An 18,212-nucleotide genomic window follows, 5' to 3' on the forward strand; every position below is an offset into this window, starting at 1 on the left:
ACCTCATGAAATTTCGTATCCGGTAACAGGGTCCTTAACAAATGCATACAATTTAGTTTCCGTCATCACTCAAGCTATCCCTCCTACCACGTCGATAACCGCCACCACCGGCACGCTTCTTCCTCCTCTCATCCGCATATTCGCTCCCGGCGGTACTGCTCAAGCCAGGAATGGGGTGATGATAACTCTTCGTGCCCACATCGCTGCTAACGGCACTGCCGATGTCCGACTCAGCATAATAGCCTCCAGGGGGCTTCTTTGTAGGGCTACGGCTAGCACGTCTCATCTCCCGCTCCTCTCTCCTGATCCTTCTCTCCTCTGCCAAGGATCCATCGACGGTACTATCATCGCCAACCTTGAAACTAAAGTCACGGCGCTGGGCTGCACGACCTTTCTCCTGCAACTTTCTGGCTTCGGATTTAATATGATTCTCGTCCTCCACTGTTGATGTGCCGCCTGACGCACGGCTCCAGAAGTTACTGCCCCCGCTACCGCCGGCACTGGTGCTGACGACCTTGCGAATGCCACCCGTTCCGCCGGTATACGTATCATTGCGTTGTTTTTTAATTTTAGTAGGGGTAGTTGTGGGGGTCCTTTCGCGGTTGGAAAGAAGGTCGCTAGCAGCTGAGGTAGAATTGTCGTTGGTGGAACCGTCCCATGCACTTCCATCAGATTCCTTGTTGATCCCGCCAACACGAGCAGGTCTCTCATGGCGATAAGCCCTCATGGCATCCTCGACAGAAGGAAGGACCTCCTCCTCTTGAATCATCTCCGTATTCTCCGTCATCTCACTAGCCAAATCGCCGCCCCGGAGACGGCCCTGCTTCTTCTTCTTATCCTTCCTACCAAGCTTCCACCTCGACTTCGTTTCGGTAACCACCGTCTCAGTGCCTAAAGCGCTCCCAGTCATCTCACTGCTCTCCTCATCAAAATCCTTATAACGTTTTCCCCTCCCCTTCCCACCCTTCTTCCGACGTCCCCACATGCTCCTTTTCTCGTCATTCTCCCCATGCACGACACTTCCCCCTCCCAAATCCGTACTCTCGGTCGCACCACTAAGCGTCGTGCCGTTAGGCCCCTTCCGCCTTAGAACAGTACTCTTGTAATCATCCCAATCGTTCTCCTTGAAGTAAAATCCACCGTTCTTAGCCCAGAAGAAGAACCATATTCCTGTGACGACGAGGCCGACACCGATTATACCAAACAAGGCAAAGATTGCGTTGTTGGGGATGGAGGTTGGTGGGGTTACGCCTGCACCTGGATCGACATTCCGGCGGACGAGGTTCTCTGCTCGTGCGGCAAGCCGGGCGAGTTTGGGTGATACGGATGGGGTGGTTGGTAATGGAGTGCGCTTGAGGAATGTGTTTAGATAGCTTCTGATGCTGCGGCTATCTGGCAGCGGCGCCATAGTGGGTGTGGAATCCGGGGTTGCTTATGGTGATACCAGACTTGAAGTGGAGATTTCGATGATTTCGATGTATGTATATGTTGGGTTGATCAGCGATGAATTTGAGGGCGAGAAACACCAGGTAAGATGGGAACTGTTGCTGTAACAACCTGGAAGGAGGTTGGGGTTTGTTTAGTGAAGGGGGCAAATCCGTCACCACAGCAACCCCCCGCCAAATTTAGCTCACCGGTGTGGCGCGGCCCCTCCCGCGATACCCGTACTGTGCATACTCGGTACAATGCACATTGTAATCTGTAGGTACGGTACCAGCGATTTGGGCAGTACATATGGACTTGAAAAGACAACTCCAAGGTCCGAATATTAGGGAAGACCTCAACATCTAACAAACGGCCCCTTGCCAGTTCAAGGCCGGACCAACTGCCTGCCACATGGGTATTTTAGGGCTTCCTGCCCATTTATCCTCCATCACGTTTCCGGGTTTGAGAGAAGGGAGAAATATTTCTTATTTTCCATAGTCAATGATAGAATCTAGTACCAACTCCTCAAACGTTAATTTACCAGGAGCAAATCTTTGTTTGTACGAATCGTCGCTGTTAGGTTCAAGATGTTGGCTGGTTACCGCGACTGGGGGAGCACTGCATCGTTATATAATGCTTATCAACCGCATTCGTATTTTTGGTCCGTGGTGGTAAACTTTTAATAGATACCAAAAGACTAAAATACTACTATTTATAACTAATTTATTTACTTTTAATGGCATATTAATTGCGTTATGGGCCCCCCTTATTGCAGTCAGGTGGTGGAAAATGAGAGTCAGGCACATTTAATGTTAGGCGTGTGAGAAAGTCGGCAAATTGGTAGATTTTGGTGTCCCGGGTAACTTTCCTACTATTTGCTTCGGTACCCAAACAGCGTAAAGTCAATACATCCCTTAGGGCTACTCTAGACCAGAGGGATAGAGCCGTATTTTTCAGTCCTGGTATCCGTATCACCTCGAGAAAATTTAGCCAAAGTCACCAGTTGTTACTAGTACTTGATGCTTGGTTAACCTTCCCAGGCCAGGGCGAACGTGGCAGCCATCTCCGGGTCGAGCTGTAGGGCTGGCGCGTAATCGCCGCGTAAACTGCACGGCGACATTCATTGCGCGGATAACATCCGCCTCGTTCCATTGAAGCGCCCCCGGGCGGACGACGAGAAAGTCCACAAAGGCGGTTCCTGGCGCTGCGTTGGCGACAATGCCTTGGACGCCGCAGATCGCGGCCCCAAGACCGTCAGCGCGCGCCCGGAACTTCGAGTTCGAACCCAAGACCTGCCCGAAATTGTGGCCCGCCGGGCACTCTGTGCGTCGATGGATGAACTCATTCATACGACCTGCGAGGTCTGGAGACAGCAATATCACCACGACTCCTAGTACGTGGTCGCCCGCCGTATCGGTAAATGTAGTCACCGCAGGTGTAGCCGTCATAGGTCAGTCGTTAGCCACTCCTCGTTTTGTAGGATGTCGAAAGAAGATGCGGTATAACTTATAAGTCTGAGACTGGTGGTTGCTTACCCCGTCACAGCTGTAGGGTCCGGTTTGGGCGTAATCGTGAGAGCCGGCGTGGGGGACTCCATGACCACCGCGACGGTTGCGGCTGATATAGCTGTAGCTGCTTCATTGATCTGAGCTGGCCGGATATGGATGGGCATTGGCGGTGGTTGCCTCTCGTGGTGCCAGTAAGCGATCAGTACGGAAAGGAGCGCAGCCAAACCGGCAGTTGCAATGACAACGAATCTCTCCGTAAGAGTGTCTGCGCGACTGTCTACCTCGGTTTTTGGGTTGGTGAAAACATCTTTGACACTCTGAAAGCACTGGTTGTTGAGCTCCTAACAATTAGAATTTCCGTGGCTTTTTTTATGATAGCCTACAGATCGGGCGAGATGAACACGTTAACCCCCCCCCCAATTTGGCCCAGGAGGTACATTATATGCGATGACCGAACCGCTCAATGTAGGAGTGCTACTCTAGAGGTTGGTGAGCCTGGATTTAGAGACATGCTAAGGCCATGAAGCTGACCACAGATCTCGTGTACTGATTAATATCTCCGACCGAATATGTAGCAGGCTCTGCTATAGAGACAGCGAGTAAGACCAAGAGCAAACATAAACAGGAAGTTTGGCGCATAGTTATCGCCATCCAGTAACTACCAAAGCTTTTGAAAAAAAGTCCGTTGACTAACTAGTAACTACGTTGTATGTGTAGTAGAACCGTCAAACGAAAAGGGAACGTCACCAACACAATTCAAAGGATGGAGAAGTAGACTAGAACGCATGAACCAACTAATATTTAATCCTACAGCGACGACAATAGAGACAGGTAAGCCAGTAAATAGTAGGCACTACCCGGAAAGTATCTCATATATTTCCATCTGGCCTTTCGATTTGGCAATCTCAGCGAGAGTCTCGCCACTAATCAACTTCGTTCGGTCCGCCCCACGCTCTACCAAGAGTTGTACTCGCTCTTTGTTCCCCATCCGTGCAGCCATATAGACCGGTCCGCACCAGTTCTGAGAAGGTGCATTAACATCCATTCCATGGTCTAGGAGAAACTTTATAATTGGGACCCCACCGCCTCCATTGCTTGGCCTACAACCGATGGCATTATATAATGCTCGCGGATCGAGCTCTGCGCCATATGATATAAGAAGCTCGAGAACGGTAATTGAAGTATGCAAAGCCGCTGTTGCAAGCGGCGTGACGCCCCTCTCACCGGGTAGATTGGGGTCAGCACCATGCTCTAGAAACCATTTTGTGCACGCCACATCACGGACTACGAGCCTTTTAGAGGGTTAGTAAACGTGCACAGCCATCAAAGTGCAATGGCCATATTTACCTCAATCCGGGGTTTTCGAATTCCGTGGAGTTAATATCCCAGCCATGGTTCACGAATTGTTGGAAGACGGCAGTGCTCTTACTAAGAGCGGCAGCGTAGAAGGCATTTTTAGTAATGTGAGCACCGTGTGACAGGAGCAGGTCTACGGCGTCGCCATGGCCGGCCTCAGCAGCACATGAGAGCGCCTGATCAAGTTCGTTTTGTGAAGTGTTCGGATTGGAGTCGAGATGTTCCTTGATCAGATTGGGATTACCCCCAGAGCAAGCCCCCTTAAGGCTGAAACACGCCATACTTGAACAACCTGAGGTGTTTGATGCTGGTCGCCACTTCCAAGGTGCGAGGTGTGGCCTCAGATATCTATATTATGCCCGCGGACTGGCGATTACTGGCCGCCCCCACACTACCAACAACAGCACAACAAGTGGTTAGCGGGGCACCTATGCGGGATATGTTTCAAATTTCCAACATAACCAGCTATTTTGGGTCCCTTATCGATCTTGTAGTAGCACCGCAGCCCTCGTTGTTATAATCTGGTCTAGTGAAATATCTACAGCGAATTAGACCGCCGGATCCTTTCGATGTTGGTACCCAGGGTTCGACGTTGGAGGATTCGGTAACCAACCTTCTGGCATATTTGAGATTCAGTTGAAGGATGACCCAAACCTTAGAGGGTAGGAATGGCCTCTCAATGTTTGGTCCACGCAGCTAAATACCGAGAGATCCCCCATAAACTGATTTGATAATTAGGTAGGTATCAGCTGCATCTCTACCAAAAGGCGATAGCATTATACCTAACGCAAGTTCCATCGGAAACATGAGATTTTCGTTGTTACTCTCAGTCCTCGCAGCCTTCCAGGTATATACCCACATTGTCGTTCGTACGTGCAATGAAACCTTGACAGATGGTGACAAACTGACCATAACCAGGCTATGGCGGAGATGACAGCACCCCTAGTTCCCTGGGAAGCCGAGGGGGTCATCTTAGTCTCAACCCACGTATCTCCGGACTATCTCACTATGAAAAACGAGCTACCCGCTCCAAGTGTTCCGCCCAGTATACAATGGGAATACAAAGCGCGAGTTCACTAAGATATTTGAGCCAAGGTTCACGCTATGGCGACGTACCATGGTTTTCCCCGACGGCGACGACATGATGAGCTTCATGAGAAACGAACTAGATGACCCTTCGCGAAGACCCGTCATCTGGGAGAAGCATATCATGGGCCAGCCTCAGGATATGGCAACGGCCGATTTCGCCTCATTCAAAGAGGAGAATAAGGCTTTCGGCTTTGGCACTGGTGGGCTGTGCGGCTGCACTGTGCTAGTCATAATTAGCGAAAGGGGTGTTTACATTGCCCACTACAGGGAGAACATCTCATTCACCCCGATGATATTTGGAAACTAAAATATGGGAATGACAACAAGCCTTCCAAATGACAGTGATCAAGGGTTTGACAGAGGGGGTAGAGGCCGTTGGGATGAGATCAAGTCTACAGTAGGCGGGCTCATCCCTGAGCTGAAAGAAGAGGACCGATGGGACGAAATCAAGTAAGTCGCACTTGAAAGCGGTAATGAGGAGTGCCTAACGACAGCAAGGGGAAACTCCTTTTCAAATTTGACCCAGAACACGAGAACAAAAAGAAAGCAGCGTTGTGGATCGAAAGTAATCCAGTTCCGGTATATGATCACGAGTGGACTGGAAGAGGGGGAGGAAAAAGGATAGACAAAGAAGGGAAAATAAGATGTGTTATGAATCGCCCAATTGTTAGAGCGTGAAAAGGAGTTGAGTGTTTTAAATGTTTTTAGTAATTTAAGTAATTTAGATATTTCAAATGTTTTGAATAATTTAAATATTTTAGATATTTTAGATAATTTAGACGATTTGAATATTTTAAATATTTTGAGTAATTTTAATATTTTGAATGTTTTAGACGATTTGAATGATTTGGATAATTTGAATAGTTGAAAGGTGCCCAAGAGTTAAAAAGTGAAAGTAACGAACTTCGCTCCGGGACTTGTTGATCCGGTTTTCCACCACGCAAGTAGTAAGGTACAGTAGAATTGTAGGCAGTACAATCTACGTCGGGCCTCTCGGCAGCCAGAATCGCATGACTTGTAGGTCAACATCTTGCCTTATTAGGTAGGCACTGTGGAGCGGGCATATAACTCCATAGGTAGATTAGCCGAATTACCCCTATATAGTATACCTAGTATGCTACTACCTTAGGCACCACCTAGATTAATATTAGTTAAAATCTTTGATTCTCGAAGACGAGTTTCTCTCCTAAACTAATACAACTCTTTTCTCTCATGCTTACTCGGACTTCCTATTAAAGTAAATCTGTGCCTCAGGTATTGTAGGTATATACAGTACCTGTGACGATTATAACGTCACCTGACTATTGCCAATACCCCCGCATGCCCCTTACTGCTCGGCCATTCTTGCGACTACCTAGGTAGGTAGCTCAGGAATGCTCTGCACATGGCCTGCCAGCCTGTATATTTACCGTCAAGTCTCTATCCATATCTATCTTCTTCTCTCCATAGCTTTAAATCCTCGTACGTAGGCCAATTCATACAGGTTCAGGACAGTACGCCTTCATAGTCTTATCCTTAACACACTTGTACTTGCCGTCACATTACCATCTTTAGATATCAGGACCGGACAAAGTTTTAGGGTCGGGTGGCGGGATATCCGCAATAGCCCTCTGAATGAACTTTGGAGTCTCTTCTAATGCCAAAATAAGTCCGTTCTTTGCGGCCATTTTACTCCGTCTATGGGCTTGGTCGGCGAATTGTTCCAACGACGGCGGACCGTGGCGAAGAAGGCAATCTAGTACCGTTGTATGATGGTTTAGTGCGATACAGACACGATTCTTTAGGATGTTCAGCTGCATTCTAAATATCGGGTGTTTTAACAAGAAATTTGTAGTTGTGGCATGCCCATACTTGACCACATCTTCGAGAGCCACCACCAATTCCAGAGGAGGTGCTTCAAGGTTCGAGAAATCGATGGCATGCCAAAGCCAAAGGAGAAATTTAACAACTTACTCACCCTCAATTTTGCAAGCGGCTACGAAAATCTTGCTTTGTAGTTCGCCACCCATACACGCTCTTCTTGTGGTAGCACCACCTCGATATAGGTTTCGAAAAGCAATCTTGCTATAGGATCCTTAGCTACGTGGTGCAACCCCAATTTTGAATAACCATCGAGATTTTCAGGCAATAACTGGAAAGAGACCAAAGAGAGCACTGCGGAAGAGGCCATTTGGACATGGCTTCCACAATCACGCTGACTTGTTGTCGGCGGTCTTTGGGCGAGACAAGGGCGGTATGATTAATTTATTATGACCTTGCGGATGGCTCGAAAAGTATCAAATAATCAGCACTGGCCACTGTAAGTGCTCTCAAAGCCCAATCATGATCAACACAAAGATCCTCTGCTTCAGCCTTCGCCAAGAATTCTTTGATAGTGTGGTGAAGTAACTGAACCGTGTCTGTGGCTTGGACCCAAGGTTACTCTGGAGCCTCGTTGATCGAGTCGTGAAATCCAGTCTTGATAAGTTTAATAAAAGGACCACAATTTCCAAGATTGCCGTTCGAAACTCATCCCAGAATGGGCATTGTACCACATGATCCCTAGAATCCACCACTTCTCCGAAGTCCTTGTATTTCTCACCTATGGGAGCTGCCAGCGCCTTGCTGAGTTCCACGATTGTCAAAGCTCTCTCGGAATAGGCAGCCCATAGGAGATGCTTCTGCGTCTTCTTCATGTCAATACCACCATCCCGATTCCGCTGTTGAAGGTCTCTCAGAATGAAGATGTAAAACTGATGAAGATCCTTTGCAGGTGCCGAACTGTCTGATGTAATTCCTTGAATCTATAAAGCTTCCGGCCAACCATAGACTTCAATTCCGCGAGGATTAGGGTGACCCACAACACAACGCCACGCGCATTATCACTCCGATATGCTTCAATACCATCCAGCCCCTTTTATTCCAACTGCGTCTCATCCGTCTGTGCGTTGATTCCTGCTTGAGCCTGCACCACAAGCGCACTTTGGATTGCAATAGCGGTCCCCCTGGACTTGTGTCAAATTTCTCATCTTGATTGAAGGTTTTGGTAGCGGCGTTTTTGCGCCTACTCTCGGGCGAGTGGCTGACATCATATGTTTCCGAAGCTATATAAAAGTCCTAGCCCTTCACTGCTGTCTGTGCCCATAAAGTCATCTCTGTCCCACGCGCCAATTTTCAACTGTTCTCGAGCAAGAAACCTCTACCCATCAATTATCGTCCTCGAACCACACCAAATTATCGAACCCTCAAATTAATATTAGTACACCTAGATCATACTTCTAAAATGCCGGTGTTGGCTGTCCAGGGCTTCAGGATGCTGTGCGACGACCTTAGTAATTTCCTCATCGGCAACGGGCTGTCAAACGTTTTTGACACAGATATGGAACCTCTGAGAGGGTACGATGATGGGGTTTCCGCAGATGAAGAAGAGGAGATTGTAACGGTGTTTAGACGGAAGGGCATAGACTGCAACCTCAAAATTGTGCTGCCCTGGGTCGACGTCGACTGGACTTTCGACCCCTCGACATGGGTCTTCGTTTGCTTCCACTGGGTTTACCTTCTCTCTAATAAGAGGATCGATAACGAACTGGACAAGCCAGTCCCCGCGTCCTTTGAGCATCTCCGTCAGGTGCTCCAGGTCCAATCGCCTATCTGCCAGTACCTCTTAAACACTAATAAATCGAGTGATTGGAATTCTGATGGGCTCGATGAGGAGCTAAATAAGGTAAGCAACTCCTCCCTTAAGAGAATGTTTCGTTCTGAACCAACATACGATGCAGATTCCGACTTGCGATAAGTGCGGTCTAATATTTACCACCGACAACTCCGGAGATTCTCCGCGCAGAGCAAGGTATCAGCACATGGGCAAAGTTCACGGCAAAGCGGGAAGTTGGCCACTTCCTGACAACATTTGAAGGAGGCTTAGTGTTACAGGAGACGAACCGAGTACTCCTGACTAATCGACCCGTAGATGTACATACTTATTGAGGCGGCCTGGACTGCTGAAATTTGAGGAGATCTTTTGAGCATTAGAGGGTTTATAGGGACTATATCAGTGTTAGAAACAGAAGCCATGGATATTAATCTACATCTACTAATGACACTATCGATGCTACATAATATGATTCTAGAGAGTGTTCCCAATACAGCTCTTCCCTGCAACACTGTTACTGGAATATAAATTTCTTCACGTACATATAACTTTGCTTTGAAGTACATGTTGTGACACAGAGTTAAGAGAAAATTATCAGGAGATATCGGAAGATGGTGGTACTTCATTCGGATATACAAACATGCGCTTAGAAAATCAACCTTGTCCACCAATTAGCTAGGATCTGGTTCGAACAGTGCTTCTGCAGTATCTACGTCCATTTTTATACACACTAATCTTCTAATAAGAGTATCAGAAGTAAACTCAGGTTATCTCTGAATGCCCGTCCTGTAATGTTTTTGAACATAGACATATTTATCGCTTTTCCATCGAGGTCTAGCTTGAAGTAACAGATTACTCTAGACTTCACAACAACAGATGCTACCTTGTCTTCTACTCCAGGGAATTTCGTTGTAAGTATATTATCCGATATAATATTGGCAGCGCCAGAGAGTGTAGCCGTCAACATCCGCAAGGCTGTGCTTTTGCTAGTGCCGCCGGTTCCACAGAGCGTAAACAAACGAGATCGAGGGACAGGATCCATTGCACAGTTGCCTGCTAACCACATGTATGTAATCATAGATCTCTTATCTGGGGATAGAGGAGAAATAAATTTTATTATTGTGCCCACCTGTCAAGGATTTGGAGGCCTTGAAAACGATGGAACGAGTTTATTAATTCTAATAATAGAAGTGGAGGAGAAATCCTCATTATATACAGGTAAAAGTCGGTTATATTTGTCACAGTGGGTATACTTCTGAAAACTCTGTAAAAGCCATCATATTCGGCAGTGCCGAACCTCAATACTCTGTCTGTGGGTGGTCTTTTGAGACAGCATCTGTCTGGGAAATAGAAGAAGGCCCGCTTCTATATCATCATCCCCGCCTATCGTCTCATGTTGATTAAGAAATCTATTGTCTTCCCACGAGAGTTGTATCCTCACACTATCCACGGACATATTCATAATTCTCGGGAGTATGTCTGGTTCGATCTTCCTCTCTAAAAAGACACACTGAGTGAATTTCGAACTGTACTACGTCGGAAATCTATCAAAGCCTCTGAGCTGGTGGAGGGGCTAGCAACAGTTGGATCGTTCTATGGCACCTTTGCTGGTGGCTCCGTAGCAACTTTGGCTGCTACTACGGGAGCGGCCGCTGTGGCAGGCTTCTTTGTATTCCGGTTTTTATTGCAGGCGGTCTGGCTAGCATTTTCGGAGTATGTAAAGCGAGGGAGTACGTCGATAACTAATTTAAACCATAACTGCCACGACTCCTTGGTACTAGTCGTTAAGTTATGACCTATGGAGAAATTGGACGTGTTGAGACAGATAAATTCACTGCTCAGCCTCGGAGACTGACAGTCAAGGAGCTAGAGTGCTTTCGGTCAGCCGATTCGGTGCAGCTTGCCGACGAAATTTGTAATCCAGCCATATCTCCAGAGTGGGTTATTTTAGGGGCGTTATCCGAAGGTGGACAGCTATCAAGGCGTTTCATGGACAGGTCGAGAGTTGTGGTATGAGGGTATGGTCTTATTCAATCTAGGCTGACCCCGGGGAATCTATCAATCAAGATATGGCCTCTCACGATTGATAATTTATATGACCGACAGCATGATGTGAGAAATATAATGGGAATAAAACTAGGAAGCTGATATCTTATTTCATCGACCTAACCCGTAAAACTGCTATCACTATAAATTCCATTGCGACAACTCAAGCAAAACGCCATCTGACCTTTAATCCGCCATCAACGCACAATATCAGCGGCCTGCGACACCGTCGAGAAGTGATATTGAAGGAAGGCTAAATATAAATATATGCCTCTATCTCTCCACCGATCCCAATCAAAGTGCCAAACAACTATCGTCGACTAACATAGCTCATGTATATGTCCTACTTATAGGTATCTCTATCCTACAACTCCCTATGTAACAGCGCTGATACTACAAGCGTCCGACGGGCGCCGAAGGTATGGGGTTATAGAGTAGTAAGGAAGGTGTATTCAATCAAGAGAATTCGAGCATAGGGTATATTTCGATCTAATCTGTACGCAGACTTCTCGTAGATTTGTAGCCTAAGATTTGCATAAGTTCAATAAAATATAAGAGTGCAATTTGTTGGACATACAGAGAGTACAGAGTCCATGCTCATTCTGGAATTGCACCACAGGCGTGGAATTATGGCAGAAGTGACAGGAATCTGCTCTCCTTAGCGGACGAAGACTACTTTTAGCAACATATGTTGACTAACGCTTGGGGCAGTATGAATCGGTGCCTGCAGAGGTATGGCAATCTGCTATTAAGCAAACATTCAGGTTGTCTTGGTTGTCTTGCTCGTGTGTCAGCCTACTAGTGGCTTCTGTCCAAGCTTTTATGCTAGCCGCCATTGCTGAAACAATCTCACTTTCCAAACGTTGAACTTTGGAATGGGGAATAGTACAATTCAAGGGGCCAGAATAGCCAACTTGAATCTATGGATAGCGCTGAGCGGGGAGCCAGAATATGCTCGGTCAGAAGAAAAGGTCAGCGAGATGTTGGCACGAGCTACGGAGATAGAACCTTGAATCCTTAGGCAGAAGTTCGACATATCTCACGTGAAAGGGAAGCTACCACAGAAGTCGCGTATTTGGCTGGAGGTACTAATAATGTTTGGTATAAAACTACACTTAATGGAGACAATTTGAGACGGTTGTAGCTGGAAAAATTGATATGCTACTTTTCGGGCCGACGTGTGCAATACTGAGATGGGGTGTGTAAAGGTTACAACAGGTGGGGCTAATGGGACTAGTGTTGGAGGTGGAAAGGTGTTTGGTGTGAATACCTGTAGTTCCGGTATGGTACCTGAACTCGAGATAGTGGATTTGTTGTTGTATAGATTATATATTAAAGTAAAATATGTTATTAGTTCGGTTGAGCAATCACTTTTGGGGAGTATGTTAGTATCATAGATTGAGCTGGTGATGAGGTGGTACCATCTATTATAATCGCCACCTATTAGCTAGACGTGAGCCAAGTATTGTTTGCTTGTATAGCAATCTAGAGACAAATGTATTAAATCGTGCTGATCAAGGGAGATTCTTGGTCGAATTCTACGCGTTCTTCTACATACCTGAGGAAGCATTGATTGGATCAAATCCTAATTTTTTGGTATACCTATTGATCGAGAAGAGGCTGAAAGCTCACGATGAATACCGGAGGGGAATCCATCTGGCAATATGCCAGGTGCCACAATAACTAGGTCAATCACGTTCAGCGCTTGTGAGGAGGGGAAATGTCTAGAAAATTCCACTTACTGTTTGTCAATAAATCAAGACAGGAGGGTTGAGATATTTGTGCGATGTGCAACAACAAAAAAGTCTGCCAGATACTCAGGATGATCTCGCGATGTGCGACATGCAATTCTGGAGAGGATTAGGTAATTGTTTTACGGGACAGGTAACAACACTGGAAATCTCACAATTTCACCACGAACGAATGGAACGGCAGATATCGTAACTTTCATTATCAACTATATCAGGTGGATCCTAATGATCCTACCCTCTGCTACCGCTGTCCCCATCCTCCCACCCATCAACAGCATATATCTGCCAAGAGACAGATAGAACCTCTCGTTCGTACAGATACCTATACCATCTGTCTTACGCCTATTCCATTCCATGCTCTTGGAAACAAAAACAGAGGCCCACAACCGCAAAGGAGTAGCTAGCAAGCAAGCAAGCAGATATAGTTACATGCCATTGCTAGCAGTTGTGCATGATCTTATTCCATGAACCCAAAGTTATCCAAAATGCCAATTTTGCCCTAAAAAAGAATTTCTCGCTCTTGCAAGGAAAAGAAAAAGGTATCCATCTTCATAAACTCATACAGTCATACAATTCATATCAAAACAATAATTATCGCCCTGGGGAAAAAACCGCCCCTTTCGTGTACTTTTGTGGGGAAGGGGGATAATGAACCATTCTTCCGTTGCAACTTTTGGAAAAAAAGCGCCAAAGCGATAAACCGCCGATTCATACGGCAGGGAGAAGAGAAAATCGAATAGAAGATGGGTGATCCTGCCCTAAGCTAATGACGCTAAAATTTCAAGAAACAATAACTCGCTTGCGAATGAGGAAAAGGTGCCATTTTAAAAATAGTTGTCACCGAAGTATTGTGTCGACCGGGTGTATGAATGTTGTGAACTCAATCTTGATCGACCAGAAGGACGATCCACCCGGCTTCGACGGTCGTCAATCTGACCTTGCCCGCCGTACTCCGAGCCAGACATTTCGCTGCCGTTGCGGAGGGACTTGGGCTGCCGCTTCTTGATTTCGATTTCGCCCCCGTCCGGGCAATCAATCTGCGCCCCACCGACCATCACACGGGCCGTCCCGGTAACTTTTATAGTCACATTCTCGTCATCGGCTCCGCTTCCACTGCGTGTGGTGCGGGTCGTCGCAGACTTCCTATAGTCGCTTTCGTCTCGACTGTTGCTGCTTTTGGTGCTTCGGCTGCTGCCAGTTTGACGCCGTTGTTGGCGCTTTAGCACCTCTGCAGTTAAGGGCACACTCGGCCCTGCGACATCTTCTTGGTAGTTCGCAGCCTGTCGAATTTTGTCCTCGTACCCACTCGATCCCGAGGCGGATTGGCCATAGTAGCTTTGTCTTCGCCGTCCATGGTTTGCAGTTTCAATCCGCACCCTTTCTGGGTCATCCACAATATGATCATAGGATGCCGAGTTTCGGTTTGAGTCTGGACGCCGGGATCGTGAAGGTTCCCGCTCATGGCCTAGGTCATATGTCACTGAGTTTCGGTGGGAACTTGGCTGGCGTGGTCGCGAATCATCGCGAATAAGAGTTCGCCCTTCGCGGTAGGGGTCTATAGACTCGGCGGCATATTCAGTGACGGGACGTCGTAGAATAGGTCGAGGTGGAGGAGGCATAGCATTGTAGTCCTCCCGACTTTTGCTCAATCTCTTCGCTATTGTTCTTGATGGCACACGTATGCTGTCCCGTTTCCTTATCGTACCTTCCGAAGCCGAAGCATAACCATCATCGTGATAGCTCTCGTAGGTGATGGGTTCATATGGGACGGCATCACGGTTGCCAAATCCTGACTGGGTTCGCGAAGGAGGATCAAACCTCGACGCCAACGGCCGCGCAGACATTGGCCGGTCAGGCGCGGACATAGCCTGCGACCCAAAGTAATCGGATGATGGAGGAGCAGGCGTAGCCGCATAACGGGAATATCCAGGCGATTGATAGCCCTGAGTAATCATGGGCTGCGGTTGATAATTCGCCCACGCAGATGCTGACAATGGAGGGCCACCATATCCACCAGTGGCATTATAAGCAGCATGGTAGCTGAGAGGTCTTGATGGGAATGTTTGTGTTGTGATGGCTCGAGGCCGGACGGGAATGGGTTGAGGCATTGCTTGCACCGTAGGCTGCGACACGATTGGGGCCCGGGCCGTAGGAGATGGAGGGACACCGAAATGTGACGGCTCGTCCCGTCGACTTGAAGGGTCGGAGATTCTGGGGAAGCTTCTGTTCTTGTGCGCGGACGGAGGCCGAGTTTGCTTTTGAGGCGAATGAGTGCTGCTCGCTGACGATTTGCGGCGCTCCAGCGGCTTCAGTTCTCGTTCTGTCGTGATGACTTCGAGGTTTCTCTCTCGCTCGACACGGCCAGTCACAGGGCGGTCAGAAGGACGATCCGTTCGTTCTCGGTCACGGTCGGTGTCGCCCTTGGTCCTCCTCTTGGGTTTATCAGACCGAGTGTCTCTGTCGGTGTCCTTGGCCTTGTCCCTGTCTCGATGCGACACTTTTGGCTTTTCCTTGTCCTTGGTGCTGGCGGTCCGCCGACTGCCACGAATAGCGCGGCCTGAATCCTCGTCGACGTCGACCACGTAGGCGGGCCTCGGGACTTTGTCAGAGCCCATGGCTGAACGTGCCACGACCACGGCCACGACCACGACCACGACCACAACCTGCTTGCGTCGACAGCGCGCGCCGTGCGTGTCCCAATTCGCAGCGGTGGCGGGGAGGAGTGGGGTGGTGTTGAGGGACCGTTATTGTTGGTTACTTCGGGGCGGATGGAGATTCTGGGCTGGCGATGTGGGGGATCGGGGGCGGGGAGGAACGTCTTAATAAATTTAAAAAAGAATTGGAATGCGATGCGATGCGATGCGACTTTCTTCTAGCGAGGAATGGGTGTCCGGGCGAGGGAGAGGGAGAGGGTGAAGGGGTGTTGGCCAAGCACCCGGGGCACTGCTGTTATCGATATCGATAATCGACAATCGATAATAAACCGCAGTAGAAGTTCGGGCCTGGCAGGGCAACCGGGGCGAGGGAGAGGGAGAGGGAGAGAAGAAAAAAAAGGGTCTTCGCAAGGTCCAAATCCTATGGGGGACACAGGGACACAGGGTCGCAAGGCCAAAAGTCCAGATATGTACTGCTCGCACTCAGGCTCAGGCTTACTCGCACTCACATCCACTCTCACGCTCTCACTCGCACTCACTCACACCCGCAAGAGATCCTCAGGTGATGCAGCACGACACCAGCAATAATAGACCGCGGGGGGAGGGGACGAGGGAGGGAAAGGGAGGAGGAGTCAGTTGGAGGTGGAGTGTGAGGCGGAGCAGTAGCAGCAGTAGCAGTGGCAATGGTAATGGGAGTGAGTGGGAGTGGGAATGGCAGTGGAAGTGGAAGTGGCAGTGAGGAATTGGCAATCTCCTTGGCCGGGGCGGTTTAGAAGTCCAGAAAGTTCCAGAGAGGCCCGGAAAGAGAGGCAGACGGAGAGTGAGAGGGAGAGGCAGACTCAGAGGGAGAAAGATACGCAGCTATGGCCGGTTGCGTCTGCGTCTGCGTCTGCGTCTGCGTACTGCGTCGTGGCTCGGGTGCCGACAGGATTATAGAGAAGCGAGGCAAGAAGTGGAAGAGGGAGAGAGAGAGAGAAAATTCAGTTCAGTAGCTGCCTCTCGTGCTGCTCTTGCTGTGGTGTTGTCCTTCAGCCTAATTTTCGCGGGCACAGTTGGGTAGCAATGCCCTTATAACAATAGTGGAGATCGAAAGACGCTGTGGTTGCGCATGTTGGTGACTCTTGCGCCGCCCGAGTGTAGGTCTCAGTCTGTGTCGTCTCGGTCTGGAGATGGAGATGGAGGGAGAGAAAAAGGAAACGACGGGGAGAGATGGCGATGCAGACTCATGAAGCTGAAGGGGACCGAAAGGGACCGAAGGGGGTGGATGGGAGCAGAACACGAACAGGGCTCAGTTCTCAGTTCACCGGGTTGGCTGCTTTCGAGGGCGCCGCAGAAAAGGGAAGGGAGCAGAAGAATATACCCATACACCCGCTGCGGCGTCCTTCAGTCAGTCATATTGACGTCCATTGGAGTGGGAATGGGGCTACGGATGCAGAGATGCAGAGACGCAGAGATAGAGAGACGCAGCGCTCCGTCCCATGGGTGAGCAGCGAATGGTGCGGCCACGCCACGCCATCGCCGAGTAACAGATATGAAGTCTGTCCTTTTGCAGACGGATGATGAATGGTGGGCGATGATGACTCCCATCTATCTCCCATCCAGCCCGGAAAGTGCAGTGGTATCAATGGCCAACGTCGGGAGGGGGACCACCAGCCATAGGCTCAGATCGACGCCATCTTTGACGCTTTTGCCAGCCAAATTTATGCATTCGAAGTACGAGCCCAATCGTTGCCACTCAATGAATTGCCATCCCATCTGCCACTTCGTCATTCGTCATCCGACGCTGTTGTGGATGCTGCTTACGCCCGGAGAGTACTTCGTACAGCTGCCTTCGATCGTTTCTACCCTCGTCCATTTTTGATAGAGCACTTCGTGTGGAATATTTGCGCGAATATCTGAATATCTCCGCTTGGTATTGGGACTTCTCATGTTTCACATGCCTTAGAACATAGTCAACATACGGTGGATACGGTATCAGACGATTCAGAGCGGTCAGATACCCTCAGGTCCATTGGTGATGGGGAACACCAGCGTTTTGGTTACATCTCTATCAGATGTGCACACGAATATGCAAGTCATCAGTGACAAGACCACACGGCGGCCTCCAGCAACTCGAAGAGGCTCCATCTCAAACCCGCCGTGCAAGCAATCGGGAGCATAGGTCAAGAAAGGGCGCAAGAAGAACAGAGGAAGGAGAACAAGAACAGTAATCATCCAAGCCTCTTCCAGACCGTATCAGTGGTGTTCGGGATACCAAATACACGAAAGTCCCGATGACCGAATTAGCCAATCAACTCCTCGCTCTTGTTATACATTGTTATGCATTATATGCAAGCGATCGAAAATGTGCACCAACAGCTTGGCCCACGACCGAGCACACTTCTTCCACTGCGACAACCTTCGCCTTCTACCCGCAAGTACGTACATCCATATATTAATCGAAAAGCCACCGACGAATTTTGATGTGCTCGTGAGCGTGCCTCTGAAGTATATCATGGTTATGGAGGGTAACACCCGCCCGTCTCCCTCCCCAAGGCGGGGTATTCCTCAAGCATTGTCTCAGTGAGTGAGACTTGACGACGAACCTTCCTATCAAAACTCCCGCTTCCGTATCATCGCATCATGTTTCTGATAAGGCTGAGATGATGACTTTTGCTTGGACAGTCCGTATTGTTGATCGGCAGGATCTCGGATCGCAGGTAACTGCATTTGAACTAACCGCCAGCCAGAGGAGTGAGAAATACGCCATCCT

At 48.6% G+C, this 18,212-nt stretch overlaps 6 protein-coding genes across 6 annotated transcripts; 2 read left to right on the plus strand and 4 right to left on the minus strand.

The window, feature by feature from the left end:
- Positions 1-52: 52 nt before the first annotated feature.
- Positions 53-1,408, minus strand: BP5553_10401 (Uncharacterized protein; the record flags this gene model as incomplete). The annotated part of the gene is made up of 1 exon (XM_032019024.1): positions 53-1,408. The coding sequence occupies one exon, from the start codon at positions 1,406-1,408 to the stop codon at positions 53-55; it is 1,356 nt and encodes a 451-aa protein (XP_031864731.1).
- A 1,003-nt stretch (positions 1,409-2,411) lies between these two features.
- BP5553_10402 (uncharacterized protein) lies at positions 2,412-2,873 on the minus strand (the record flags this gene model as incomplete). Its single annotated transcript, XM_032019025.1, has 1 exon — positions 2,412-2,873. One exon carries the CDS (start codon positions 2,871-2,873, stop codon positions 2,412-2,414), a length of 462 nt encoding a protein of 153 aa, XP_031864732.1.
- An 83-nt stretch (positions 2,874-2,956) lies between these two features.
- Positions 2,957-4,570, minus strand: BP5553_10403 (uncharacterized protein; the record flags this gene model as incomplete). Its single annotated transcript, XM_032019026.1, has 3 exons — positions 2,957-3,274; positions 3,904-4,225; positions 4,281-4,570. 3 exons carry the CDS (start codon positions 4,568-4,570, stop codon positions 2,957-2,959), a joined length of 930 nt encoding a protein of 309 aa, XP_031864733.1.
- A 524-nt stretch (positions 4,571-5,094) lies between these two features.
- On the plus strand, positions 5,095-5,832 carry BP5553_10404 (uncharacterized protein; the record flags this gene model as incomplete). The annotated part of the gene is made up of 4 exons (XM_032019027.1): positions 5,095-5,158; positions 5,208-5,334; positions 5,385-5,585; positions 5,706-5,832. 4 exons carry the CDS (start codon positions 5,095-5,097, stop codon positions 5,830-5,832), a joined length of 519 nt encoding a protein of 172 aa, XP_031864734.1.
- A 2,808-nt stretch (positions 5,833-8,640) lies between these two features.
- BP5553_10405 (uncharacterized protein) lies at positions 8,641-9,271 on the plus strand (the record flags this gene model as incomplete). The annotated part of the gene is made up of 2 exons (XM_032019028.1): positions 8,641-9,081; positions 9,137-9,271. 2 exons carry the CDS (start codon positions 8,641-8,643, stop codon positions 9,269-9,271), a joined length of 576 nt encoding a protein of 191 aa, XP_031864735.1.
- A 4,359-nt stretch (positions 9,272-13,630) lies between these two features.
- On the minus strand, positions 13,631-15,421 carry BP5553_10406 (uncharacterized protein; the record flags this gene model as incomplete). Its single annotated transcript, XM_032019029.1, has 1 exon — positions 13,631-15,421. The coding sequence occupies one exon, from the start codon at positions 15,419-15,421 to the stop codon at positions 13,631-13,633; it is 1,791 nt and encodes a 596-aa protein (XP_031864736.1).
- Positions 15,422-18,212: the final 2,791 nt, after the last annotated feature.

Source organism: Venustampulla echinocandica (assembly GCF_003357145.1).
Source record: "Venustampulla echinocandica strain BP 5553 chromosome Unknown scaffold_15, whole genome shotgun sequence".
In the NCBI taxonomy this organism is placed as follows: Eukaryota; Fungi; Ascomycota; class Leotiomycetes; order Helotiales; family Pleuroascaceae; genus Venustampulla; species Venustampulla echinocandica.